The sequence below is a fragment of the Emericellopsis cladophorae genome (genome assembly GCF_022114955.1).
Source record: "Emericellopsis cladophorae strain MUM 19.33 chromosome Unknown NODE_11_length_583618_cov_114_125112, whole genome shotgun sequence".
NCBI lineage: Eukaryota > Fungi > Ascomycota > Sordariomycetes > Hypocreales > Bionectriaceae > Emericellopsis > Emericellopsis cladophorae.
In genome coordinates, this window is record NW_026250936.1 from 476677 (window position 1) to 503642 (window position 26966).

A 26966-nucleotide genomic window follows, 5' to 3' on the forward strand; every position below is an offset into this window, starting at 1 on the left:
CATGTTTTTGACGGTCGACTTCATATTCTCGTAGATTTTTTTCATGATACCACACGCAGGCCAACCAGGCTTTCAATGATGCTACTTTTCTTTCATTTAGAGTTCTACTACCGCCCTCGTCCCCGATCCAACGTCTTGACCCTCTTGTTGAATCTCTCTCCAATCTCGCCGCTGCCCCGTGGCCCATCGACAGTCTCCGGGCCACGCTTCCTGCTCTTCTCCAGCATGGCTTTCACGCCAGCACCCTTGCCTCCACGCGCTCGGCCCGTCAACTTGTCGATCCTCTCCACACCCGCACCCAGGTCGTGCCACTCCTCGCCACCAAACTCCATCTTGTTGCTCCGTCCCTGCTTGGCCTTTTGCCGCTTGTCCTTTTTGCTCTCCTTGGGCAGACGTGTGTAGTTGGTCTCCTCGTACGTCTGCCTCTCGGCCTCTTCCGCACGCTGGCCTGCTGTCTTCATGGACCGGCCACCGTTCACAATCGTCGTGCCGATGGACGGCTCAGCCTGTGGGCCAGAGGCCAGCTCCGAGGCAATGAACTCGTCCATGGTGTGGGACTTGAGGGCACGACGGTCGCGGCGGCCAGAGGCGCCATCCATGACGTGACGCTCACGACGGGGAGGGCGGTAAACGGAGCCTGCGCCGTCGGCAGCGGAGCCAGACTTGGCGGGAGTAGCAATGGTTGGGTCGTCGTTCAGGGAGGCGAGTTGGGGCGCGCCCGTGCGTTTGGTCTTGAGCATCTTTGGCTTGGATCTGGGGGCCTCGGCGACGGAGCCAGCGTCCGAAACGTCGTCCTCGTCTTCCGCTTCCTCGTCCGATGCAGACTCATCCGATGATCCAGAGTCGTTCTTATTCGTGCCATTGGTAGTGGGCTTGGCTTGTGCGTCTCTAGCCTGCGACAGGAACCTCTCAATCGAGAAACGCAGCTTCTCCTCCAGCGGCCTGGCGCCCTTCTCGAGGAACAAGCGCAGCTCGACCAACTTCGCCCTTACGGCCTCGTCGATTTCGGGGTCTTGCTGTCCATCCTGGTTGTTTCTCAGCTTCAAGAGGATGAGGAAGACGAGGTTCTGGAGGTAGGTGAGCAGCAGGTCGTTCTTGACGTCGAGGAGCGATATGCCGTCGCTCGAGTGTGGGATGGCGGCAATCTTGGGCGTGACTTCTTGCGCGGACAGTAGAGAGTCTGTCAGCGACGTCAAGAGCGCCGAGAGAGTCGTAGGCACGGCCATTGTGGGAGTATGTTTGAGGCCAGAGATGGTCGAAGAATCTGAAGTCTTGGACAGCAGTCGGAAATTCTGCTGCGCGCCTTGGCCGACCAAAACTTTTTGGTGGGGCTGCCATGAGTAGCGGCGCCGTCAGGCAACGTGGGGAATCTATCCGATCAACAAGTATTAAGGACCAAGCTGGATTATCACTTTCTCGATCCTGAGGATGCGCAACATTTACTTCATGCAAGACTCGCTCGTGAATCAGACTCCTATTCTACACCTGAGCAATCCTTACAGCACCTGTTCTCTTACAAGGACCAAGTTGTGACGCAGTGTGATTACTAAGCATTCTCACCACCACACCCAGCCAAGACATACCAACCCGGTGGCTGACGAGACAGCTGTCAGAAACCAGGATCAGGAGCTCCCTCGCCCAGCTCCTCGTATCTTTTCCTAGGACATCCATAATTAGACCTTCGACAATCACACCGATCGAGGTTGCCGCCGTTCAGTCTCTACCATTGGCACATCTTTGATATTCTCTAATTAGTCCATCGATACCTACCGACAGCCGCGCGTCATCGCAGCGACGCGCAGCTCGCCTTTGTTATCAGGCCTGCCGTCTGCGACTCTGGCGTCTGACATGAACGACCCCGAATAACGTCTACCAAAGATGCAACTGAAGAATCTCGCGCCTCGCGCGCTTCTGTCGCTCCTCGCGATCACGCCGCATCTCGCCTCCGCATTCTACCTCCCTGGTGTAGCTCCGACCTCCTACAAGCCTGGCGACCAGGTCCCTCTCAACGTCAACAGCATCAAGCCCATCGCCTCGCCGTCTGATTCCCAACTCCATTCGGTCGTCTCGTACGACTACTATCACCCGGCCTTCCAATTCTGCAAGCCGGAGGGCGGCCCCGAATATGTGTCGGAGAGCTTGGGCAGTATTCTCTTTGGAGACCGCATCATGACCTCGCCGTTCGACCTGCGCATGGCGCAGAACGAGACATGCAAGTCTCTCTGCAAAGTGGAATATCCAGAAAAGGGGCTGCAGTTCATGAAGAAGCGTATCACGCAGGGATACAGCATGAATTGGCTCGTCGACGGCCTGCCAGCTGGGCAGCAGATTGTCGATCAGCTCACTGGCACCACTTTCTACAGCCCTGGCTTCCTCCTGGGCCAGCGCGACGAGCAGGACAACATCCTCCTTAATAATCACTATGAGATTTGGGTCGAGTACCACTTGGTGAACAAGGACCCCAACCAGCTGCGCGTTGTCGGCGTGGTCGTTCAACCCAGCTCGAAGAAGTACGATGGCGAACCCGACTGCAAGGACAACCATGGCGGAATCGTCCTTGCCGACAGCGGCTCGCAGGAGGTCAAGTTCACGTATAGCGTGTACTGGCGCAAGTCCCCGACGGCCTGGGCCACCCGCTGGGACAAGTACCTCCACGTCTTCGACCCCAAGATCCACTGGTTCTGGCTGGTGGACACGGCCATCATCGTGGTGATCCTCATCCTCACGGTCATGTCCATTCTGGTGCGCGCTCTGAAGCGCGACATTGCACGTTACAACCGTCTCGATTCGATCAACCTGGACGACCTGAATGGAACGTCTGCTCTCGAGGAGGATGGCGTGCAGGAAGACTCGGGCTGGAAATTGGTTCACGGCGATGTCTTTCGCACGCCGGCCCGACCCTTGCTTCTCTCCGTGCTTCTGGGCAACGGCGTGCAACTTTTTGTTATGACCGGCTGCACAATTCTGTTTGCTCTACTTGGTTTCCTCTCGCCCTCGAACCGTGGCTCTCTGGGCACCATTATGATTATCATGTACACGCTGCTCAGCTTCGTAGGCGGATACGCGTCGGCGCGCACCTACAAGTCGTGGCAGGGCGAGCAGTGGAAGGTGAACATAGTTTTGACGCCCCTGCTTGTACCTGGCATCGTCTTCTCGTCCTTCTTCTTCCTCGATCTCTTCCTCTGGGCCAAGCAGTCGTCTGGCGCGGTGCCCTTTACGACCATGCTCGTTATCATCGGTATCTGGTTCGTCATCTCCATACCGCTGTCTTTTGCCGGATCCTGGCTCGGTTTCCGCGGTCCTGCCGTTGAGCCTCCTGTGCGCACAAACCAAATTCCCCGGCAGATCCCCCCGGCGCAGAGCTGGCTGAAGCCTGTCCCCAGCGTGCTCATCGTTGGCCTGCTGCCGTTTGGCGCCATCTTTGTGGAGCTGTACTTTATCATGAGCTCCATCTGGTTCAGCAGGATCTACTACATGTTTGGTTTCCTGTTCCTCTGCTACGGTCTCATGATTGCTGTCGCGGCATCGGTTACCATCCTGATGACTTACTTCCTTCTCTGCGCGGAGAACTACCACTGGCAGTGGAGGTCGTTCATCGGGGCTGGAATGAGCGGCGGATACATTTTCCTCAACTGCTTGCTATACCTGATCACCAAGGTGAAGCTCGGTGGACTGGCAGGCATCGTTCTATACATCGGATACAGCGCGCTCATCTCGATGCTCTTCTTCATCCTCACCGGCATGTCTCGAAGCAATTCTCTCCTCCTCCACATGGCTGACTGTTACAGGCTCTATCGGCTACTTTGCGAGCTGGTGGTTCGTCCACCGCATCTACCGGTCAATCAAGATCGACTAGGCTGCAACCGACCGCAGTTCGCTGAACACTGTACCATATTGTATGATGGGCCGGCGTTTAAAGCAAAAAGCAACCCTAACGAGTTGGGGACTAATAGATGGCAAGGAATTCTGAATAGACATGAACCTTATTTTCTTTTGCCCCATGGTCACCCATGTCTACTCCTCGTCGTCATCATCGTCATCGTCCAAACTAGCAAACTGGAACTGCTTCGGTTCCTGCCTCGCAGGCGCAGCCGCGGCCACCCCCGTGCCATTCTCCCTGCTCGCATCCGCCGCTGCCCGGCGTTCGCGCTCCTCTCTCCACTGCCGCTCCCTCTGCTCGCGGATCTTGCGCTCGCGTTCCTCGAGAGCGAGCTTCTCTTCCTCTTCCTTCTGTTTGCGACTTTCTTCCTCCCGTTTTTTCCGTTCCTCTTCCTCGGCCGGATCGTAGCCCCTAGGTTCGATGCCTTTCTCGGCGAGGATCTGGTTCGCCGCCAGGGAGCCGTTGCGGATGGCGTTCTCGGTCGGCCAGGGAATAAAGGGCTGTCCAGATAGCGGATTCAAATACTGCGTGACAATCTCGGGCAGGGACGTGTTGGCATTGGCGGGGGCGCTCGGCGGTGCGAAGGGCGTGGACACGCTCCTGCCGTTCATTGTGGCCGCTGGAGACTGCGTACCACTCGGTGTCGGCGCGATGCTGGTTTCCTGGGCAGGCTTAATCACGTCTTGTTTTGCCATGCCAGCGGGCGGCATGGTGGTCTTGGATATCCGTCGCGCATAGTTGAGTAGTTCGGCGTAGGAGACGGGGTAGTTTGGTGTCGAGGGGAACGTCGTTGTCTGCGTGGTGGTAATGTCCTTGCGCGTGGACGCCAGGGACTGCAGGGTGGTCTTGATCTGGGTATCGAGAGTCGACGAGGTCTGGCGAAGCGTCTCTAGACGCAGGTGGTTACTCTGGTGAGCTTGCACTGGGATGTGTGTTAGTCGCATTGGTGATTGTGCTGGGGACACTGGGAGCCGTACGTTGCTCTAAACCGTGGCCTAGTTCCTGATCGGCGGCATCGAGATCTTTCGCAAGGGCTGTTGATGGATGATACTGGTGGATAGAGTTTATGAGACTTGTCAGGGCCTTCTCCAAGCGGTCGAAGCGCGCATCGATGAGTTCGTTCATCTCGTTGACGTGATTAAAAGTGGTTGGCAACAACTAGAATCACGATGCTGTTGATATTCAGTACAATGGGAAAGTAGCTTGCACGCCGCTCACGAATTAAAGATGTGTGGGTCATCAAACACGCCGTCATTGGCTGGCCTCGCGAGCCCGAGTTTTGCCGACGGCGAGCAGTGCAAACTCGCGCAGGCATTCGGACTTCCTGATCTTGACTGACTGACGACGACGAAAGCAATTGACCACGTTCATCCACATCAACGCCGCCAAGATGGTTTCTCAGGTACGTTCTTCCGACTCACGCTTTCTTCGGGGGCTGTCCAGGCGATACTGACCCGCGCAGACTCCTTTCCGCGCTGCCGAGTTCCGCAGTGCCCACGGCCCCAAGTACGTTGCGATCACACCTTTCGTTCGACCTGCACGAAGAGCCATCCGCCCGGACGACCTCGACCGAAAGCGAAGCTCACAGATCACTGCGAAGCAGTCGAAAGGGGTTTTTAGGGGATTGAACTTGAGACTGACGTAGGGATAGCTACCACTACCAGCCCAACTTCCAGGGCATGACCAGCCGCATGGCTGCCCGCACGTAAGTGCCGACTTTCTGTACTGTTATTTTGGGTCTGCTTGGAATACTAGGGCTCTTCTGTGGCTCGGGAAAAGAGCACGGCGCGTCGTACGCACGGTGTTATCGCCTGTACGAGCCAAGTACGGCGATTCCAGGGTGTATACGGCGCCGGTGTCGGGAGGAGAATGCTGTATTGGAAATCCTGACGCGTGGAGAGACGAATCTGTGAAGGAAACATTGGCTGATGACATTGACAGTGGTGCCAAGACCGCTGCGTTCGGTGGTGCCCTCGGCTTCGCTGCCCTCTTCTTCGCCTCGGGCATTCCCCGTGTCAAGACCGACATCCTCCAGGTACGTATTCTGCCGACTGATATCCTGGATCGGCGCATACTGACCTGCAAAAAGGGTCTTCCCCTGATCGGTGGTTACTTCATCAAGGAGGTCCACCCTGCCGACAACGTGAGTCTACTTCTCGATACACCCGCATAAGCACCCGGAGCTGACCTATGTAGCCCTTCTAAATCTTCTCGCCTAGATTGTGGGATGTTCGAAGCAGTGTAGCAGAGCGAATGCTTGTATAAGAGACTTACAATAGACCTTCCCTATGTTCACCACGTCAAGCTCCTGTGACTAAGTTGCGCGTCCTCCAGAATGCGTTTATGAACCCACATATGATGCAAGTGAACTTTAACCGCCCATCATTGTGATTGCGTACCACTTGTGATACGAATAAGTCGCCCAAACGGGGCTTGAGGCGGCCACTCCTTGTGACACACAGTCCTAGTCGCACTGTGCACTTCTATGCGCCGCAAATGAACTTCACAATCTTCTCAGCAACTCACCGCCGCGTCCTCCTGCCCACATCATTTCATGGCGATGCTTCACACTGAGCCGGCGGTCCTTGACGCCCTCATTAAGGTCGCGCGATGGGCCACACTTGTTGTGCTGTTGATCGCAGGACGTGGCTGGTATAAGGGCAAAATTGAATGGCTGTACCTCATCTGCGCCATCGTGGTCTGCGCGGCGACTTTGTGGGCTTATATTGCCTCCTCTTACGTCCCGGAACCATACCTCGTGAGTGTGACGAGTCTTGCCGTATGCTGACCTAGCTAACAGCCCCAGGATGAGGTTTTTCACATTCCTCAGGCGCAGAAATATTGTGAAGGCAAATGGAGCGAATGGGACGACAAGATCACTACACCACCTGGACTGTGAGCGGACTCCGTTGGCCAGCTCGAGCATGTGACTGACATTACCCTAGATACCTCTTGACCACAAGTTTCTCCGCGACTGGATGGTGGAGCAAGATCATTCTTGCACCTGGCTGCGGCGTGTTGTCGTTGCGCACTGCGAACGCCATCGTCTTAGCCCCCCTGACTGCCGCCGCACTAGGATGCAGACAAGCCATCGAATCGCTGGGTAATGGACACGGTTCGGCAATACGTCTAGCCCCGTCAAGCTATGCCGTTCACACAGCTTTGAACATTGCGCTTTTCCCACTCTTGTTCTTCTTCTCCGGACTGTACTACACGGACGTAGTGTCGACGTTCGTCGTCCTCGTTGCTTTTCAAAACTCTCTGCGACGCATGGGACCTGGTCAGCCTACGACGGCACGAGACATCGCTTCGGTGACTCTTGGTTTGATGGCTCTTTTTATGAGGCAGACCAACGTGTTCTGGGTTGTTGTCTTTAACGGCGGGCTGGAGGCTGTCCACGCCGTCAAGACGCTGCACCCAGGAAAAGCAAGCGCCCCAAGGGGGTTGACGCTCTGGGGGAAGCTCAAGTTCTCTTTGGGAAGATGGATGCACGGAGACCTGCACGACCCGCCCCTGAATATGGCCTGGGAAGATGGTAAGTTCTTCGCCCTCGGGCGAGTACGATGCGACATCTGACGCGCCGCAGACATGCTGTTTTCCGCACTGAGCCTTCTCGTCGCCGGCGTGTACAATCCACTCCGTGTTGTTCGACAAATATGGCCACACATCACTGTCCTAGGCGTATTTGTGGCCTTTGTCGTCTGGAACGAGGGTGTGGTACTGGGCGACAAGTCCAACCACATTGCAACTGTGCACCTGGCACAAATGCTCTACATCTGGCCCTTTTTCGCATTTTTCTCACTCCCACTGCTCCTGGCCTATGCCTGGAACTTGGTCTCATCAGCAAAGAACGTCAAGATTTGGACCGCGCGGGCGGCGCTCCTCAGGTCTGCCTACGTCTTGGCCACAACTTTACTATCCTGCGGGATCGTCAAGTTCAACACGATTGTGCATCCGTTCACACTTGCCGACAACAGGCATTACATGTTCTACGTTTTTCGATACACCATCCGGCGGTCGGGTGCCATCAGGCAGTTTCTCGTCTTGCCTTATACCATCTGCCGCTGGCTAGTCTGGAACACATTGGCCGGCCCTGAGAACAACGGGGCAATCGGTAGGATCTACAGCAGTCATCCCTTCAAGGCGATCAATGCGAGATTGCTCGAGGCTGCGAATCCCTACCTACACTCCAACGACAAGCCAACACCTGATCAGGATCGCCCGGCGGAGAGCACAGTTCCCGTAGCCACGACGCCTGCCCCCACATCGACTGCGCTCATCTTCCTGGTGACAACCTCTCTGTCTCTCATCACGGCACCACTCGTCGAACCAAGATACTTCATAATCCCATGGGTAACATGGCGCCTCCTGGTTCCAGCATGGCACCCGCCACAACCCAGACAGCAGCCATCTACAGGCTCGATGGCCAAGTTCCAAGCCTGGACAGCAATGTACGATGTCCGGCTCGTGCTCGAGACCGTCTGGTTCATCCTTATCAACGTTGTCACCATTGCCATCTTCCTCTACAAACCATATGTATGGCGAGCAGAGGACGGGACAGTGCTGGACGGAGGGCGCATGCAGCGATTCATGTGGTAGATCAATCAATCAGTCGATCATGTCTTCGTTTCAGAGTATGCCTGAATGTATCCCAAACAACCAGTCCCGCAACGCCGAGTGTGCCATAGTCACCAGCCGGTTGGTGACCCCTTGATCCCCCCCATCCCATCCAATGATCCATATGTGCTTTGCCCGACGTATTGTACCGTATAGAAACAATGACCCCACTCGATCCTCTCTTGTCTTAGAGACTAAGTCTGTCGAGACTCAGCCCGTCGTTGCTCCTGACCCTCTTGATGACACCCATTTTAAAGAACTTTTCCTCCCCGCCCGCGGTCTTGCCGCCAATGTACCACTTGTCGGCCCCTAGTGCATCTCTGAAACCCTCGCTACTCGAGTCGCTGCCACGTCGGCGACTCGGTTGCTGCTGGATGGGTAGAGGTCGCGAGGGCTGTTGCTGGTTGTGGTGCGTGGTGGTGGAATACGACCGCGCCGCCGGCGATGACGCAGGTGTGTTCGCGTGCGACGCTGCGGCGGCGGTCGTCGTCGTGTGTTTTGTCGGTTGTTGCGAGGATGTGGATGCGGCTGTGGACTGTAGTGAGGGGCCTTGGGGACGGAAGGCCGCGATGAAGGAGGAGAGGAAGAAAGGTCGCTGGGAGGAGGGCATGGCGAAGGTGATTGTAGTGTGCGTGGGATTGGGAGTTGCTCGCCTGGTCGTCCAGCGCCAGTTCGGTATATTTGGATGCGCTGCGTCTTGTTTGTTGGTCGTCCAAAGTAGCGCGGACGCGAAGCACGAGGTACGTTGCTTAATGGATGCTGCTTGTCGACGGTGCTGGGGGCTCAAAACGACGGATGGTCAGTCAGTCGGACGAGCGGTTCGGTTCATGCACAGGCTCGATCCTGACGTCGGCCGCGCGATCGAGTGATAGGTCGGGTTATGCCGGAGTTGGTTCAACAAGTCACCAGTGATCAGTCACTCCACTGCGGGATGCGACTCGACTCCAGTCGGCGGATGGCTAATGGCGGGGTTCTCACTGGACCAACTGCGAGCCAGACCCCTCCACCCTTTCACATGAGCGTCTGTCGGACTATCCGTCCTCGCTTGGATGGCTTTCAGTCTTCCCCGGATCCTGTGAGTTGCATGGATTCTTTCATGTCCCCAGATAAACGTAAGCATTGCTGACTGACGTTCCAGGCATAAAATATGAGCCAGATAGCCTACCAATAGAGATTGCTAGCACTGGATACGGCGGCTGCAGAGTTCGAGTCAAGCCTGGAGTCACGTACGCTAACTCTTTCGTCTCCTTCGGCTGGCATGCGCAGTCTCCCGGCTTGGCCTATCATTCTAGGCAGTGCGCATTCTTATCAGGACGCTTGATTTGGGACAGTACAGCCACGGGCGTCTCCAGAGGCCGCATATCCCACACTTCCATCGCGGATCGTTCATGTCGAGTGCGATCGTCAAAATGGCCCCGCCCATTATGAGCACCATCCCGGACACCATGTCGCCCTTCCAAGACTCTTGCTACTCTCTAGACTCTGGGGATGAGCATGAATGGAACAGTATATTCTGACGATGAGGCAAACACTAACCAAAAAATGGATGGGGAGCCTCTGCGAAACATCTCCACTCAGCATCACTTCCATGTAATACATTTTGAGCATCCTTGGTTTCTGAACTCTACACCTGACAACACAAGATGATTCATGCGCGAAAGCCACGAGAAGTGAGAGGAAGCGCGGGTTGGATGCTATGCAAGGGGGTGAAGCAAGCTCTATGATTCTGATCTAGGCTACGTTGACACCATGGTCCAACAAAGCGGGAAATGAGAGCCTACTGCTCATCGAACATCGATCAATACCGTTTGTCTCTCAACTCCAATTCGAAGCCAAAAGAAATCGACAATGCTCAACTCTCCTGGCGTTACTGATTCTGGCCGACAAGATGTCCTTGGAGGTTTGGTACTCATGCTTACCCGGGGAGTGAGTGGCTTGAGCTGAATAAGATGTCCATGGTGTCACCGCACACAATCCAACTACAAAGCAGTAGCTTATAGGATCCATGCGATTTGAGAGGCCAAGGCTGTCAAGACATAATGGTCTCGAAGAGTTGGTATACCGCGCCAATCCGCAAAGTTCGTGTCGCAGTCAGTGACTCAGTGTACGAAGCAACCTACCGGTTAGAAGGTCGGAGCCTAAGCATGGGAAGGATTTGAATCATCTTCCTGGACGGACTCACGATACCCTGATGTGTGATATACAGGGGCTTTCTATTTGGTCACTTGCTGACTCACGTGTGTGAGCCTACCCTGTGACCCTGGCCACCTGTAATCACCCTTTGAGGCAGCTTCTAAACAACTTCAGTCTCCTTTCGTACTGAGTTCCGATTTCGATTCATCAATAGCCTTGTTCATTACCTTCTCATATAACCTTTCGCGGACCGTAATGTTCACAAATAGAATTTTCTTCAAGGCCAAGATCTTGCATGTCGACAACTTGAGACCCACGTTTTTGTAGATGTCCTTTGTAGCCCAGATCTAAGAGTTGCCTCGGAGAACAATATCACATTCGCATGCAAGAACTTGCAAATGTTCCCATATTGTTGAGACAAGTTCGGAGAAGAGAGGCGCATTGAGAGTCACCCTGTTGTTTACCAGGAGTACTTGTTATTCACCCATCGCTGGTTGCAGGAGTGACCAATCAATCAATCAACCCCGCGGTACGTACCTTCCTGATCGCTCGTGGGGCCAACAAGAGTCATTGCAGCGGCGCCGACCGCGGGGCACTATCGAGGGGCACTCGTCGATTTTTTCTCCCTTTCACTAATTGGTATTTATTGCAACGGATCAATCACGTTGGCGACCGGCGCAAGGCCATATTCAATCAATACTCGATCAGTCGCAAAATACTGAACCATGGCCGACACCAATCCTGCCGACCAGGCTGCCGACGGCGTCGCCAAGCTCTACCTCGACGAGGTCACTGGCGAGCACGTCTCCAAGACCGAGCTCAAGAAGCGCACTAAGACTCGTGAGCGCGATGCCGCAAAGAAGGAGAAGGCTGCTGCCAAGGGACCTGCTCCCACCTCACAGAAGAGCGCCGAGTCCGCTGAGAAGGACCTCACCCCCAACCAGGTCCGGCTCAGCAATCCATAAGCTCCTGCCTTGCTCGTACTAACCGGTCCACAGTACTTCGAGATCCGTTCACGAATCGTCAGCGACTTGCACACACAAGGCAAGGCTTATCCTCACAAGGTGAGTCGCTAGCACGGATTTCTTCACGCAGTACTAACACAGGTTCTAGTTCGAGGTCACCTACGACATCCGCAACTTCGCAGACGAGTTCAAGCACCTGAAGAATGGCGAGTCGGCCAAGGAGAAGACAATCCAGCTGGGTGGACGTGTCTTTGTTCGCCGATCTGCTGGCAGCAAGCTCTTTTTCTACGATCTCCGCTCCGACAACGCCAGGTTGCAGATCCTCGCCCAGGCGGACAACGCCGACCCCAACGCCCCCAGCTTCGAGGAGCAGCACGTCAACCTGCGCCGTGGTGACATCGTCGGTGTCCGTGGTTACCCCACCCGGACAAACCCTCAGAAGAAGCAAGGCGAGGGCGAGTACTCTGGCGAGCTGTCTATCGCTGCTACAGAGGTCATCCTGTTGTCCCCATGCTTGCACCAGATCCCCGACGATCACTATGGATTCAAGAACCCCGAGCAGCGCTTCCGACAGCGTTACTTGGATTTGATGATCAACGAGAAGGCGCGCAATGTCCTGATTACCCGTTCCAAGATCGACTCTTATATCCGCCGCTACTTCGACGACCGCGGCTTCATCCACGTTCAGACCCCCATGCTGAACACCATCGCCGGAGGTGCCACAGCCAAGCCTTTCATGACGCACCACAACGAGCTCAACATGGACATGTATCTGCGTGTGGCGCCTGAGCTGTACCTGAAGCAGCTGGTCGTTGGTGGGCTGAACCGCGTGTACGAGCTTGGCCGTCAGTTCCGTAACGAAGGTATGGATCTCACCCACAACCCTGAATTCACCACGTGTGAGTTCTATATGGCATACGCCGATATGTATGACATTATGAACATGACCGAGGAGCTGGTCTCGGGTCTTGTCAAGGCCATCACCGGCGGATACGTGACCACTTACCACACTGCCAAGGGCGAGAAGCGCGAGATCAACTGGGAGGCGCCATGGCGACGCATTGAGATGATCCCCTCCCTCGAGGAACTCACGGGTGAGAAGTTCCCGCCGTCCGAGGAGTTGCACACAGCCGAGACTGGCGAATTCTTGAAGAAGGTGCTGGCCAAGACTGGTGTTGAGTGCCCTCCTCCATTGACCAACCCGCGCATGTTGGATGCCCTCGTCGGCCACTTTCTCGAGGACCAGTGCATCAACCCCACGTTCATCCACGGTCACCCCCAGATGATGTCGCCGCTCGCTAAGTCGGACCGCAACAAGCCCGGTCTCTGCGAGCGTTTCGAGGCGTTCGTCTCGCAGAAGGAGATTTGCAATGCGTAAGTCTTTCAGTCTCTACCCTAGGAAACTGCTAACAGCCTTAGATACACCGAGTTGAACGTCGCTTCTGAGCAGCGCCTGCGTTTCGAGGAGCAGGCTCGCCAGAAGGACCAGGGTGACGATGAAGCACAGCTGATTGACGAGACCTTCTGCCGTGCTCTTGAACACGCGCTACCACCCACTGGCGGTTGGGGAATGGGCATTGACCGCATGGTCATGTTCCTCACCGACAACTGGAGTATCAGGGAGGTCCTGGCGTTCCCCACGATGAAGCCCGAGTCGCACGGGCCCGCGGCGGTAGCGGAGTAGACCAGAACTTAGAAAGAAAGAAAGCAAGAACATGACAATGTCGTGTCATTCAATCATCCCATTGAAAGGGTATCATCCATACGTGCTAGATCGACTATCCGGAACGCCGTGCCATGTAACCACCAGACCCCCCTCCGCCCTCTAGACTAGAACAGATGCTTTCGCTTGCGACCAGTGTACTTGGACGTAGACTTGACCACCTTTCCTTTTCTCTCCATCTGTTCCTTTTTCTTCACGATCCACGCCTTGCTGCCCTTCTTCACAGTGCCGTTCTCCGCCTTGATCTTCTTGCGCGCATCCATGACATCCACGCCGTCCATGCCGTCTACCACCTTGGTGATGTCGCTGCCCTGCGTACCACCGACCGTCAGCACAAGGTAGAGCTTGTGGTTCTTGGTGTCGGGGTCGTCCTCGAGCAGACCGGCGCCAAAACCAGCCTTGACTGCCGCCTCGGTGATCATCTTCTTCTGCTGGTCGTTCTTGGGGTAGAACTGGCACACCGCCCGGCCGCCCCTCTTCAGGCTCGCGTACAGGCCGTTGAAGAAACGGGTCAGTCGCCCCGCGGGACTCGACTCGCTGTCGACGGCGCTGCAAAGCCATTGAATGGCAGAGATACTAATCGCCGCGTCAAAGGTACCGGCCCGGAAGGGTACGCCCTGCCCAATGTCGGCCAGCATCAGGTCACCCTCCACATCCCTCTGGAGGGCAATGTCCAGCATGCTGGGACTAACGTCCATGCCGACCCAGACGTGTGACCCGCCCTCTTCGGAGGAGAGGATCTCGCCGGAGAGACCGCTACCGCAACCAATGTCGAGGATAAAAGAGGGGTGGGATAGGTCGAGGAGCTCGAGCGCTCGATGTGTCATGGACGCCTGGATGTTCTGGATACGGGAGGATGTTGTGTATTTGCGGGCTTCGACATCGTCGTAGTGGATGTCTGCGGCGCTGGAAGCAGTGTTAGAGCAGGCTCGGAGGGGTTGATGAGGGGCGTGCGCGTGGGAACTCACAGATCATCCTCAGGACGCGACATGATTGCGGACAATTGAGGATATATGTCAAGACCGTATTGGTATTCTAAAATAGAGGCGCAAGGGGGCTTCAAGCGTCCTGTACAGCAGTTCTGGCAAGCTACAGACTCAGCTGCTTCGGTAGTGGGATAAATGGGTGAGTGTCCCAGAGTCGCGAACTTTTTTGTGGCTTATCGATTAGAAAGCATCGATTAGATAAAAGGAAGACCCTGCCGGCGCCAAGACAGCCGCCCACGAGAACCGGGGGACCAGCTCAGCTTTAAAAGCCTCGAAACTCTCTTCTATCCGCCTCTTAGTTTCGTTGCGACTTTCATTTGCCTCACCATGACTTGGCTTCCAATGTTTGGATAGCTACCAGTTCTCAATAGCAATGGCCACTGCCGTGCATCACCTGAACGGGCCGGAACAAGCCCCGCGCCGAGGCGACTCTGGCCCCTGAGGGCTAAGATTGCTGCAGGACGTGTCTTTTGTCTTTTGCCCCCATCGGTTCCGACGCGTGCCAACTCCTGTCCATCCCACCATGCTTCACCACCATTCCCCCTGAGTACAGCCACATCAACACAAGCAACTAGCACGATGTGGATTCTACCGCTCATCGGGTACATTGGTGCCGTCCTCGGCTTCTGTTTTCTTACTATGGCCATCGCGTCGGGCCTGTACTACATGTCGGAGCTCGTCGAGGAAAACACGGTCATCGCGAAGCGACTCTTGACGAAGCTGATCTACGGCATCATCGTTGCTCACGTGTTCCTGTGGCTGGTGGACGGCCTGCCCTTCCTGGGAACACTGTTTGGCATATTCTGCCACGTGGTGTACCTGGGAAACATGCGCAAGTTTCCGTTTGTGAAGCTTACAGATCCCCTGTTCATCCTGACATGTGGTGAGTTGCGGTTGACGTGGGTCTAGTCCGGCGTGACGCTAACAAAACAGTGCTGGTCTTAGCTGATCATTATATCTGGTTCCGACACTTCTCACACGCGCAGGCGCGCTCCTATTCCCGCTCTGGGTACTACGACGACGTCGACATTCCGAGCTTCACCCAGATCGCCTCGTACTTTGGTCTCTGCGTCTGGCTCGTGCCCTTCTCGCTTTTTGTCAGTCTCTCGGCGGGCGACAACGTGCTGCCTACGATGGGCACTTCAGAGCCCACGCGGGACATGGACGGCAAGGTGAAGCACCAAGGCATGTTCAAGTACCTTGTCGATTCGATCCGTGGGGCGATCGGACAGGGCTTCCAAGGCTTAGACAGACCGTGAGCGATGTCAACAATGGTCACACGACCCGTCAGTTAATCCCCACGTTCCGGCAACAACACGGTACGTTCTTCAAGTTGATCTATGCCTTCTGCCGACACCCATATTTGCATGATGAACAAACTTTCCGCTAGATTGTATTTGACAGGCTTCGCGCCCGACTGATTTTCAAAAAAAAGTTCATAATTTCCTGATCAAAGCTCCACTCTACTGCTACTTTTCCGACGACGTTCTGCAAGCTCGAGCTTACAATTTCTTAGGCAAGCAGTCGCGCCGCACGCATAGCGCGCGCAGTGTAATACAGGGAAAATAAAGGACAATATTCGTTGCATCGATTCGCCTACCCGTCCAAGAGTGTCGCCCGCGATGCTGACATCGCGCAATGCGCTGCGCTGCCTAACCAGAAACACCCTTTTTGTCCTGGGCTCCTCCAGTCCAGAACTTCTTGTCCACTTTGTCCTCCGGCGCCGGGCTGCTGGTATCATGCTTGGCCTCAAAGTCCTTATTGTGCTCCTCGACCTCTTTTTGCTGCTCTGGGCTCATGTGCTTGGCGCTGTTGTGCCCTGGCACGCTGTGGTTGGAGATCTTGGGCGGCGTGGCGCCATAGGGTGCAGACGAGTCGAGGGGCTCACCGCCGCCTGTACGACCCTTGACTGGATTGTTGGCCAGATCATCAGGGACGGCGCCTGGGTTGCTTGCGAGCAACGCGCGAGGTGTTGTATGAAGAAGGCGACTTGAGGTCGAGACGGAGACGTGAGGAACGGTGGCGACTACTCTGCGAGAAAACATCTTTGAGAGTAATTTGTCTTTCCCAGAATATTGATTGAAAATTCGATGGATTTGGGATCAGTAAGTTGTTGTTGCATGGAACAAATGCTGTAGCTACAGCTCAATTGGAGTTTGAGCCTGGGTGATCTAATGTGTTTGCAGGGTCCAGTGATGTCACTCGCTGTGATGTCACCAGTAGCAGTGTAGCACGCAATTGCCATCTCGATGCTCGTACGGTCGTACTTTCCTTATTACCTTATTGTTGGCAGCTTCGCCCCTTCCCTGTCGATCTTTGGCTCTTTACTTTCATTTTGGACTCAGAAGCCAATCAATTTGAGCTCCTCATGGCAGGCTATTTGGCGACAAAAGGGTGGGTGTGCGGGTGCCGCCAACTGTCAAAACCATATTCGCCGCATGCTAGGGCCCTTCAGTCATCACAATCGGGAACATATGAGAATTTCTTCCGAGCCAGCTCTCGCGTGAGTAGAATCGCATGCCGCGCTTTAGTGTCATGAGCGACGTGAGCTCACGTGCGATAAAGACGCACCTTGATGGTCACAAATCACGACTCCTCACGCTCAGGGCCCGTGTTTGAGGAGACCGGCCATCAAGGTGCCTTGAGATGCCGCAGGAAGGCACAAACAAGTGGAATGTGCCTATGAAGGACCTCACGCTATCTCTGTTCCAGCATGATCTGAATTGCGAAAATGGCCCATCAAGGTGTCGTGACTTCCACCATGGCGTGTCTCCATGTCTGCCAGATGTGGGAAGTACACAGACCGGGGGCTCCTGCTGTCCAGGACTACCTATCTAAAGGGCATTGGGCTTCCCTGAGTCTTAATCTTGTAGATATTGTTGCGCAATCTGAACGAACAAATACATTGCCGATATTCTCTGCAACGACACAGAACGATGACTGAGATGATGAGCACGGATAGCTCCACGCAGACTGATGTCCATGGGCAACCAGGAGATATCTTGCTACAGCCAGGCACGAACGAGGCAATTTCGAGAACCATGGCGGACGATACAAGAGAGGGCAACATGAGTCCCTCGCAGGCGGACGCTGCACCTACCGAATCATCCTTTGCACAAGAAGACATGCCAAACAAGCCGTCGCCGATAGCAAACTCCCCTTCATTACAAGATGCAGCACAATCCAGGGTAATCGAGGAGGAGGTTCTTGACGTACTGATTGTCGGGTCCGGACCTTGTGGGCTTGCCATCTCCGCTCGCCTCTGCGAGCGAGCACCAGCAGCAACACACACAGACGAAGAGCACCGTCGCTGGCGATGGCTGAAACAGTACGGCTCAAAGGTGGCGCTCAAGCAAACAAAGTCGGGCAAAGAAAAGCCGGCCAAGAACACACCTCGGGCGGACTATAAGATGATGGTGATTGACGCAGAGGGGGATACGTGGCTGAACCGATGGAAGAGGCTCTTTAGCGCATATGACATCAAGCACCTCCGGAGTCCCATGTTGTGGCATGTCGACCCCTTGGACCGGGACGCCATGCTGGGTCACGCATACCGGACGGGAATGGACAAGGATCTGGTAGAGATCAAGAACTGCGTCGGCGCGGAGGTGAGCAAGCACCAGAAAAAGAAGAAGGGAACTGGCGACTGGAGGTACGACTCGAACAAGAGCGGGCGCGCGGCCATCAACCTACGGGACCAGAACGATTACTACACTCCGTCCCAAAAGCTGTTTTGTGAGCATTGCGATGATGTGGTGGATCGGTACAACCTTGGAGGGGGTCTGATTCGACAGGAACGTCTGGAAGATATCGATTACGGTGTGGTTCGAGATGTCTCTATTGACGACGAGAAGCTATTTACGGTGACGACGAGCAAGACGATCAAGTATGCCAAAGCGGTTGTCATGGCCGTCGGACCGGCGAACAAGGCGTCGATACCTCGAACTCCCTCAATGCCGCAGGAAGGCCCTGTACCACAAGCCACGCACACATTCGGTATTGGCGAAGTCCCAAGCCCGATTGTAAAGGAACGCGTCGAGGCCGGTGGCACTACCAACGTCCTTGTGATTGGAGGTGGCCTCACCTCTGCTCAGATTGCCGACCTGGCCGTTCGATCAGGCGTCACGAAAGTGTGGCACCTGCTACGGGGAAAGCTCGTGCTCAAACACTTTGATGTGACGCTGGAATGGATGGGCAAATATAAGAACACTATGCAAACTGAGTTCTGGACAAGCGACACGGACGAGGAGCGGCTGGAGATGCTCCAAAAGGCACGTGGTGGCGGCAGCATCACGCCTCGTTTCTACAAAGAAGTGGTGAAGAAGAACATTGCTTCGAAGAAACTGTGCTTCATGGAATGCACGAAGCTCACTGACGCAAAGCTCGAGGAGGTGGACGGATTAACCAAGTGGGTTTGCCAGACTGAGCCGGCGATATCTGGGCTGCCCGCCATGGATTATATATACTTTGCCACTGGCATTCAGACGGACTTTGCGACGTTGCCGTACTTCCAGACAATGTGCGAAAAGTACCCGATTCAGGGCGTTGGCGGCTTGCCGTGTCTGACGGAGGAGCTCATGTGGAGGAAGGATGTACCACTCTTTGTCAGTGGCAAGCTGGCCGGACTGCGGATCGGGCCTTCAGCGCCGAACATTGGCGGTGCTCGTTTCGCGGCCGACTGGATCGCCCTGGCCCTTGACAATCTGATTGAGCCTGCAGGGGGCGAGGGGCGGAGGGAAGCGAATGCACGCCTTGGTCTGCAAGACTATGCTGCTGGAGAGGGGAACATGTACAGTGCCTTAGGTCATCTTGGAGTTGAAGATGAAGAGAATACGGATGAAGAAGAGACTGAGGATTCGGGGACGATGTATGGATCCGAATCTGCTGAGGTCTCCGATGAGACCGCTGGTACAGATGTGTCTGATGCTGGTGCAGATGAGGACCAGAAATGACTATGGAGTTGGGGGCGTTGCACTCGATAAGAGGAGCCTCATCGACACAGCTGAACGTCAATGAAAATCATATTATTGTTCAGGATTAGTTCGAGAAAGAATCTAACGCGGACCTGGATCTCGGAATATCGCCGCAGGTGCATTAGAGCACTGGTAGACATCTGGTCTGGGGCTAGAAATCCAATGGGCCTATGGGGATGATGAGGCATTGTTCACTCGAAGTTTAATTTAGGGGAGGGTAAAGCTTATTTTAGCTCGGTGGCTCACTTTGGAAATTACAGCATCTTTTTGCGTTGTACTGCATAACCTGCGCCTGTAGGTGGCTGGAGCCTCCTCTCTCGTCAACAGAACCTTTCCATATACACCAACATTGCACTTTTTGTATCTTAGACAAGCTGCTGGGTCTCTACACCAACAGGTCCAGGCCCTTCTTGAGACCTCCCCCGCCCCTGCTCTCACGCCCACGACAGCCATTGCTTCCGATCTGACGCTCCGCTACAAACTACTTGTCCTCCTCTCTGATTTTCTAAACTTCACCAAAGATCCTGCGGCAGAGCGCCGCATTAACTCCACGACCGATGAGCACTATATCAGCCTACCCTATTTTAGCCAAGAGGAAGCTGGCATGGTGATGCCAGGCCTTGCGGGCCTCATCATTTAGCTCCTCTTTATGCAACTTTGTTTGGGCTCGATCTGAAGGAAACCCAAGACGAAAAGTTTTTGGGGCGGCTGCGAACGGCTGGGATTTAGCGAGTAGTCTGAACGAAATCTGGAAAAGTCACTTACTTATGCAATTCGCACGTTATCATGAAAATACATGCAGAAAAAGGCAGAAGACAATAATCAGCCTAAGAATACGGGCACTACCCGCTCGCTTTCGTGAAGAGTACGAGGTAGACACAGTAAGCTATTGCTCCACATTTTGCTTTCCTTTTTTAGGAAGAGCATGAGCGCTGATTGGCTGCGTGTCCGGATCAGCGAACTTCGCAAGCCTGAGCTCTAGCTACAGAGCTCAAAGTTTTACAGGTGCTAGCTACTATTTGAAGGCAGAGGAGCCCGGATTAAGCCAGCCTCTAAGATTATATGTAGAGAGCAACGACATTGCCTGAAAACGAGCGTAATACTACGTCTAGACGTTAGCAGAAATATGCTAGTGTTTCTAAACTAATAGTGAAAAGCAGTAATCGATAGTTGTGCAAAGCCTCGTCAACGATAAGAAGAGAGCCAAAATAGGGAACTGTGCGGTCGTACAGAAAATCCTTGGCACACTAATCTACCGAAGAGTCGTGGGTGTTTGGGAAAGACCCTTTGGGATAGGACATGTGAAGAAAGGTACGGATAGTGTAGAGACTCCTCGTCGGAGCCTTCTCTGAGATGGAGGCAAGTCATGGAACATTGAAGGCGACAGAGCTGCAGCACAGTCATGCCTGGCAGAAAGAATGATGGCTAAATCACGTCGGTCGCCACTTGTGCCTGGCGGTCGACTTCCGCGTCTAGATCTTAGACCAGCGCAGGAGCACCGCGGCAGCAATGACCGGCAGCACGCTGACCAACTCTCCCAGCCCGGCAAACTCGGGAGGAATCCGCGCGTTGACAAAGGCGCCGGCAGCAAGGAGAACCGCAAACGTGTTGTAGACAAAGCTCCATCCAAAGTTGAACCAGATGCGATGGACGGACTTGCGGCTGGCGTTGATCATGGTCAGGACGCCACTCAGGCTGGGACGCATGAGAACGACATCCGCGGCGGATTGCGCCACGTCCGTGCCCTCGTTCATGTGGACGCCAATGGTAGCCTGCGCCAGAGCGACGGCGTCGTTCGTGCCGTCGCCGCAGAAGACGACAACTGGCTGCTTGCGACCCGTGACAGTGCCGAGGAGCGTCTGGATATAGTCCTTCTTGTTGGCAGGCGAGCTTCGAGAGCGGACGTTCTCTGCGGGAATGCGCAGCTTGGACGCCAGGGTCCGGACGGCTCCGTCGTCGTCGCCCGATACCACATGTACCGAGACGCCACGCTCCTGCAGGGTCTCAACCGTTTTTGCAGCGTCAGGTCGAAGTTCATCCTTCAGTCCGTAGACCGCCTTTACTTCATTGTCAATCGCAAAGCAAAGCACAGTGCAACCTTGGGTAAGCAATGGCTGGACGAGCTCGTTATCCGACTGGCCCAACCACCGGGAGTTACCAGCTTGCAGCTTCCGACCGCTGAGGGTGCTTTCGATGCCCTTTCCAGTCAAACTCTTGGGCTCAGGGACGGTGACACGCGTGACTCCAGTGCCCCTGAGGTGGGCAGCTACTGCAACCGAAACCGGGTGTCGACTATTCTCCACCAGACCAAGGAGAAGAGGAAGTGCTTCGTCGTCAATGCACTCGTTCCCAACGACGGCGAGATTGCCTCTGGTCAGAGTACCCGTCTTGTCAAATACGACATGCGACGTCTTGTGGGCGACTTCGATGGCCGTCGCGGATTTGAAGATGATGCCCCGTTCCGCCGCGACTCCGCTGGCGATCACGATGACCATCGGGACAGCAAGTCCAATCGCGCACGGGCACGACACGATGAGAACGGTGATGGCGTACGTGATGGCCTCGACGATCGCTTTCGCTGCGCCCTGGCCTCGGACGGCCACGCCCACTGCGATCCAGATGACAAACGTGATAATCGTCAATGCCACGACCACGGGAACAAAGTAGGATGCTACCTGGTCTGCCAGATCCTGCAGCTTCGGCTTGGAGAGCTTGGCCTCGTCCACCATGGCGGCGATGGCGTGGATGGTGTTGTCACCGGGGAGACGGGTCAGCCGCACGGTCATCACGCCCGGTCCATTGATCGATCCAGCAATGACCACCGATTTGGGATACTTCTCCACGGGCCTGGACTCGCCCGTGAGCATGGATTCGTCAATCTCGGAAGAACCGATGAGAACGGTGCCATCGGTCGGAACCCTGGTGTCCGGGAGGACCTTGAACGTGTCCCCATATTGAAGGAGTCGGGCGTCGATCTCACGTTCCCCTCCACGTTCCTTGTCGAAAATGATGGCTGTCGGTCCCTGAAGTGAGCGAATAGATATCGACTCGATAGCTTTCTGACGAGCGAGCGCTGCAACCCATCGGCCGACCATGATCAGGGTGACCAAGAGGGTGCTCGTCTCGAAGAACTGTCCTGTCGAAAGCGGGTTCCCCGCGACAAAGTATCCAAAGGAGATAACGGAGAAAATGTAGGCAGCGCTAGTACTCAGAACTATCAAGAGGTCCATCTCAATGACTCGGGAAAAGACGAGCGCCTTTAGTGCCTTAGGGTAGAATGGACCTGCGATGACCACTTGGACAATGGTTGCCAACGCGAGGGAGGCCGCGGAATAGGCCAGCTCCCGCCTGGCGGGAAGAGGAGCCCAAGCCAGTACGAGGACAGGAATTGTTAAGATAGCGGAGACGAGCGTCATGTATCCAACGTGGCGGACATGCTTGCTTCCCGCCTCCAGCGCCGTGTCACCGCGAGGCGGAGCGAGTTCAACTGGCGGACCCCAGATCTTCTCGACGAGGTGTCGGGCGCCCACAGTCTTGGCGTCGAACGCAACGCGGACGGTCTGCCTGCCCACGAGTGCCATGTCAATGACACCCTCGGGCCACGTCTGACTCATAAAGTACGCTGGATCGCCGGGGACAATGAGGTCCAGGCTCGCTCCCTGGCTCCGAATCCTCTCGCACTTGAATTCCGTCGTGCGCTCCAGATGCTTCACGACCTCTTCCACAGATCCGAGGCGAAGATCAATGTCGAACTCGGCCCGCGAGAGAACCAGGCTCGTCTTCAGGTCGCGCACGGCGGGGACCGTGGCGAGGGTCCGATTGAGCTTTGTCTCGCAGCCGGTGCAGGTCATGCCGGACACGCTAAGGACGACATGCTCCTTGCCGGCACCCTGTTTTTCCACGTCGCTGATGGTCTGGGTCGGAAGCTTGTCGACAACAGGCGCAGCAGTGGCAGAAGAGGAGCAGCAGGCATCAGCGCAAGAAACCTGACAGCCGTCTTCCTTGACGGATGGAGCATTAAAGGGCTTATCCTTGGGGCAACAGGACCCTGCGCAGGCATCCGCGGATGGCTTGGTGGCTGACGCGACTCTCTGGCCACACGTCTTGCGCAGGCGCAGGCGGTTCTGCGCAGCCTGACTTGGGGTGGCGGGACCAGTGCTGCAGTAAGAATCGGGGTGGTTGCGAGCAAGGGAGCGAGAGGATTGCTTCTCAATGCTGGGGGAGGATATCGCACTGCTCAGCGAGTGACGCTCGCGGATCTCACAGCACGTTTCCTGACCGAGAGCGATAAGGGAACGACAGAGGCAGCCCAGGGCCTGGAGCGTGGCGCCATAGCGGTCGAGGGCCGAGGTGAGATGGCGGTTACAGGCCTTGCCGTCGGCAGGTCCTTCGAAAGCTATTGCCTGGGCGTCCTCTTTGGGTGGAAGGTGCTCGCTCATGCTGCATTCCCGCAAGGCCAGACGGTCAAGGCACGACGTGTCGCAACATGGGGCAGTCGTGTCGGGGCAGCAATCAGGCACGTCGCTCTCCTCTTCGGAGTCGTCGTCCGCGCACTTGCCAGAGGAGCAGCAGTTGTCATCGAGAGGCACAGCTGCCTGGCCTGGCTCGCTGGTCTCGAGAGGCGCGGCGTCGCCGTCGTTGCCATCGCAGCAGGCGTCCTGGCAGCTACTCGTCGCGTCGCTCGAGGCGGCGGTGGGGGCAGCAGGCGGCTCGGTGACTGGAGCTGGCGGCGATCCGCAACAACCCGAACCCATTGTGTTGGAGCTATTTTGATTTCCTTTGTCGGTTTCTGGTTTGATATGGACGAGGGGAGGTGAGGTTGCAAGGTGACCTTGGGTCTGTGCACAAATTGGAAATACGGAATGCGGAGACCCTAGAGCCTGGCGACTACGGCGACAGCCCCCCAGGCGACAGGTAGTTTACTGGATTCACGACTCACAATGGCGACACCGTAGGCGCTAAGGACCTAGAAGGCTTCAGCCGGCTGCCTGCCATGGCCTATAGTGGCCTTGGCGCCAAGGTCCCTGCATGAGACTTGAGTGAGGGTCGTCAAATACGACTGAACTCACTCACTCACCCTCATTCTCACCTCATCACATCAACCACAATTCGTCGTTTTGCTCGTATGTATGCTAATTTTGGTACGTATTTTATGAATGCGCTTAGCGCATAGTGAAGTTGATGAAGCTCGCGAATTCGAGCCCTTGTTTGAGGTGAAAGCCTTGAGATATCGCGTTGTTCGTTGTAACGATGGAAAATAACATTAATAAAGCAGCATCGTAATAACGACCTATCTAGACAGGGCGCTAAGAGCGTGAAATGACAAAGAGTGCAAGCTTCTTGCCGGTCACTGTATGTATAAGAAGGTCCGTCTTTTCCGCCATTATTTCCAGATCATTATCAACCTCGCCCATAACTTCATGTTACCAGTCTTCACATTCTTGCCAGCTGGTCTACAATATCTCACTACAATAGCGCTATCTACGCTCGCAGCTCTCGGTCTCGCGGACCTGACCTTCGCATTTTCTGATGAGACTCTCACAGTGATGGACACATGACCTGGGAGACTGATTGTTTGATTAGATCCATGTTTCCCAGTCACCGAGTTAATAGGCCGCATATCTGGTAGCACAGCCTATCGTTGCACTATCACGGCTCAAAGCACCCTGAACATGGCATCTTCCGATCCAGCTAGAGACGGACATAGCTTCCTCTGAAAGTAGACGTGGAGTTTATATTGTGGATGTTGCGTGTGTGACGCTAGTTCCTCTGTTTAAGCGTTTGTGGGTTCCCGGCAGTAGAGGTTGCTAGGCGCATAATCGCGCTTTGCATGGCACTGATGCTGAATGGGTCGGTGTCTTGGCTTCCATCCCCTTCCGCCAATGATTCCCTCGCACACCAATCTTTTGTTCTGTCTCTCATCGCCCTGTCGTTTGATCCTGGACATTATTCCTCTACGAAATGCTTCGCGCCACATATCACCCTGTACGCAAGCCGCTTTTGGCTCGCAGACGTTGTCCCGGACTCCACCACGCACTTCGGCAAATACATCGACGAGTACTTGTCGAACAGTAAATGAAGGCAATATGGGGTTTGACCAAGGACGATATCCAGCCGACGGGCCTTCAAGGCGACACCTTACATCTGCTAGCACAGACGGAGACGTGACAAGTCAAGACTCAGAGCCCTAGCAGACTAGCTCGGTACCCGAAGGAACAGTGCCCCTAGAGATGGAGACTTCGGAAGTGAGAACCTCTCGAGCAGACTCGGAGGACATGGCAGAACCGTCCGTGAGCTCTTCAGCCGGCACAACGGCCGTTTCCACACCAGTCTTCCAGTCAAGCATAGGAGATGGCTCGTCTCATACCGTACAGGCGGAAAGATTATCCACAAGGTCGTCAAAGATAGGAAGACAGCCTCCGGGGAGAAGGGTGGGGGGAGGGAAGGAACAAATACCGCCAGAAAATAGTGGAAATGAAAAAATTCAAGGACTTTTAATGCAGAAGTTTATAAAAGAGTCAAACAGCACAAAGAAATACTGGAAGAGGCCGGGTTCAATGAAATCTAGGTGTATTCTCAAACTTGGTTATCTCCTAGCACTCTATTTGGCCATACTTACTCACGCACTACGCCTTTAGATTCCCCACGCTCCTCGTCTGGACATTCAGATACAATTACTAATAGTAAGTCTTAGTAGCTACAGAGTGCTGCCTGCACTAAGAATCTATACTACCTAATCGAACGTAGTGTAGACAGAGCCCGAAACTCTTATAGAAATTATCTAGATATTAGGTGCAGTCTCTCCTGTATGCCGGCGCAATATGCTTATACTTATATAGACATACTATACTTGATTCTTTAGGAATCGGGTTAGGATACTCTTCGCCTTACCCTAGGGCCTGTGTCGTTGAAGCTTGGCTTCGAGCCGGATCGTCTCTTTATTCCCGGAAATACTTGGCCATAATGTGCTCGTGGTGGAGGTGCGGCTGCGCCGACTGCCGCTCCGGCGGGACGTTATCCTTCGAAGTAACGATCTAGTTATTTTGCTTAATAAGAGAGAGGGAGAGGCCGGAGATTAATGTGTTATTATAGGTTCTTTACTCTAGAGCAACCTATTTCTGACAATAACGTCCTGGCTTTTGCCCATATAACACGGGGATCGAATGCGACTGGGGTGCGCGGGCAGCCCGAGGCACATTTTCCTCGTCTTTCCCTAGACTTTATTATTTGGCCTAACTTATCATAATATTCGTGGAGTTTCCTAATCTAGGGAAGGTTTAGGGCGAATCAATCTGGCAAGATGCATGCGCTCCAATCGCAAAGCCCTAATAGCCAGTCTTCGAGCGGACAGACAGACGCTAAACCAGGCCGAGTCAAAATTCCGGTCGCACGTTCTCGGTTAGCATTGTGCGTCGGTGTTCGGTCTAGAATGCACCGTGGGGTCGGGGCACTAGGCACGGCAACTCCCTACGAGACAGATAAAGCTAGAGTTAGTACAGCGTTGAAATTACATATCTAACAAATCTAACAAGTGATGACGAAGAGGATACTAAGACATATACACAATCTCGGAAGCTGTCTATAGGCCTAGGTTCAATTAGTATCTAGAGCTCGATGTACGATTTACGCTGTCACGAAGCTACATATACGCTTGCGTAATTGATTTATTAGCGCCGGTGCCCCGTGGGG

The 26966-nt window shown here is 54.8% G+C and overlaps 11 protein-coding genes across 11 annotated transcripts; 5 read left to right on the forward strand and 6 right to left on the reverse strand.

Annotated features, from left to right (window-relative positions):
• Nucleotides 1-107: 107 nt before the first annotated feature.
• J7T54_000949 (uncharacterized protein) lies at nucleotides 108-1226 on the reverse strand (the record flags this gene model as incomplete). Its single annotated transcript, XM_051504991.1, has 1 exon — nucleotides 108-1226. One exon carries the CDS (start codon nucleotides 1224-1226, stop codon nucleotides 108-110), a length of 1119 nt encoding a protein of 372 aa, XP_051363662.1.
• Nucleotides 1227-1878: 652 nt separating this feature from the next.
• Nucleotides 1879-3856, forward strand: J7T54_000950 (Transmembrane 9 superfamily member-like protein; the record flags this gene model as incomplete). Its single annotated transcript, XM_051504992.1, has 2 exons — nucleotides 1879-3667; nucleotides 3789-3856. The coding sequence occupies 2 exons, from the start codon at nucleotides 1879-1881 to the stop codon at nucleotides 3854-3856; spliced, it is 1857 nt and encodes a 618-aa protein (XP_051363663.1).
• Nucleotides 3857-4014: 158 nt separating this feature from the next.
• On the reverse strand, nucleotides 4015-5005 carry J7T54_000951 (Mediator of RNA polymerase II transcription subunit-like protein; the record flags this gene model as incomplete). Its single annotated transcript, XM_051504993.1, has 2 exons — nucleotides 4015-4802; nucleotides 4858-5005. 2 exons carry the CDS (start codon nucleotides 5003-5005, stop codon nucleotides 4015-4017), a joined length of 936 nt encoding a protein of 311 aa, XP_051363664.1.
• A 265-nt stretch (nucleotides 5006-5270) lies between these two features.
• On the forward strand, nucleotides 5271-8479 carry J7T54_000952 (uncharacterized protein; the record flags this gene model as incomplete). Its single annotated transcript, XM_051504995.1, has 8 exons — nucleotides 5271-5282; nucleotides 5343-5386; nucleotides 5532-5585; nucleotides 5822-5915; nucleotides 5970-6023; nucleotides 6687-6775; nucleotides 6826-7415; nucleotides 7467-8479. The coding sequence occupies 8 exons, from the start codon at nucleotides 5271-5273 to the stop codon at nucleotides 8477-8479; spliced, it is 1950 nt and encodes a 649-aa protein (XP_051363665.1).
• A 205-nt stretch (nucleotides 8480-8684) lies between these two features.
• Nucleotides 8685-9107, reverse strand: J7T54_000953 (uncharacterized protein; the record flags this gene model as incomplete). Its single annotated transcript, XM_051504996.1, has 1 exon — nucleotides 8685-9107. One exon carries the CDS (start codon nucleotides 9105-9107, stop codon nucleotides 8685-8687), a length of 423 nt encoding a protein of 140 aa, XP_051363666.1.
• A 2248-nt stretch (nucleotides 9108-11355) lies between these two features.
• Nucleotides 11356-13279, forward strand: J7T54_000954 (Lysine--tRNA ligase; the record flags this gene model as incomplete). Its single annotated transcript, XM_051504997.1, has 4 exons — nucleotides 11356-11574; nucleotides 11629-11694; nucleotides 11744-12969; nucleotides 13015-13279. 4 exons carry the CDS (start codon nucleotides 11356-11358, stop codon nucleotides 13277-13279), a joined length of 1776 nt encoding a protein of 591 aa, XP_051363667.1.
• A 146-nt stretch (nucleotides 13280-13425) lies between these two features.
• Nucleotides 13426-14309, reverse strand: J7T54_000955 (uncharacterized protein; the record flags this gene model as incomplete). Its single annotated transcript, XM_051504998.1, has 2 exons — nucleotides 13426-14224; nucleotides 14287-14309. 2 exons carry the CDS (start codon nucleotides 14307-14309, stop codon nucleotides 13426-13428), a joined length of 822 nt encoding a protein of 273 aa, XP_051363668.1.
• Nucleotides 14310-14883: 574 nt separating this feature from the next.
• Nucleotides 14884-15563, forward strand: J7T54_000956 (Transmembrane adaptor Erv26; the record flags this gene model as incomplete). The annotated part of the gene is made up of 2 exons (XM_051504999.1): nucleotides 14884-15187; nucleotides 15250-15563. 2 exons carry the CDS (start codon nucleotides 14884-14886, stop codon nucleotides 15561-15563), a joined length of 618 nt encoding a protein of 205 aa, XP_051363669.1.
• A 393-nt stretch (nucleotides 15564-15956) lies between these two features.
• On the reverse strand, nucleotides 15957-16349 carry J7T54_000957 (uncharacterized protein; the record flags this gene model as incomplete). The annotated part of the gene is made up of 1 exon (XM_051505000.1): nucleotides 15957-16349. The coding sequence occupies one exon, from the start codon at nucleotides 16347-16349 to the stop codon at nucleotides 15957-15959; it is 393 nt and encodes a 130-aa protein (XP_051363670.1).
• A 996-nt stretch (nucleotides 16350-17345) lies between these two features.
• Nucleotides 17346-19256, forward strand: J7T54_000958 (FAD binding domain protein; the record flags this gene model as incomplete). Its single annotated transcript, XM_051505001.1, has 1 exon — nucleotides 17346-19256. One exon carries the CDS (start codon nucleotides 17346-17348, stop codon nucleotides 19254-19256), a length of 1911 nt encoding a protein of 636 aa, XP_051363671.1.
• A 1493-nt stretch (nucleotides 19257-20749) lies between these two features.
• J7T54_000959 (uncharacterized protein) lies at nucleotides 20750-24031 on the reverse strand (the record flags this gene model as incomplete). Its single annotated transcript, XM_051505002.1, has 1 exon — nucleotides 20750-24031. One exon carries the CDS (start codon nucleotides 24029-24031, stop codon nucleotides 20750-20752), a length of 3282 nt encoding a protein of 1093 aa, XP_051363672.1.
• Nucleotides 24032-26966: the final 2935 nt, after the last annotated feature.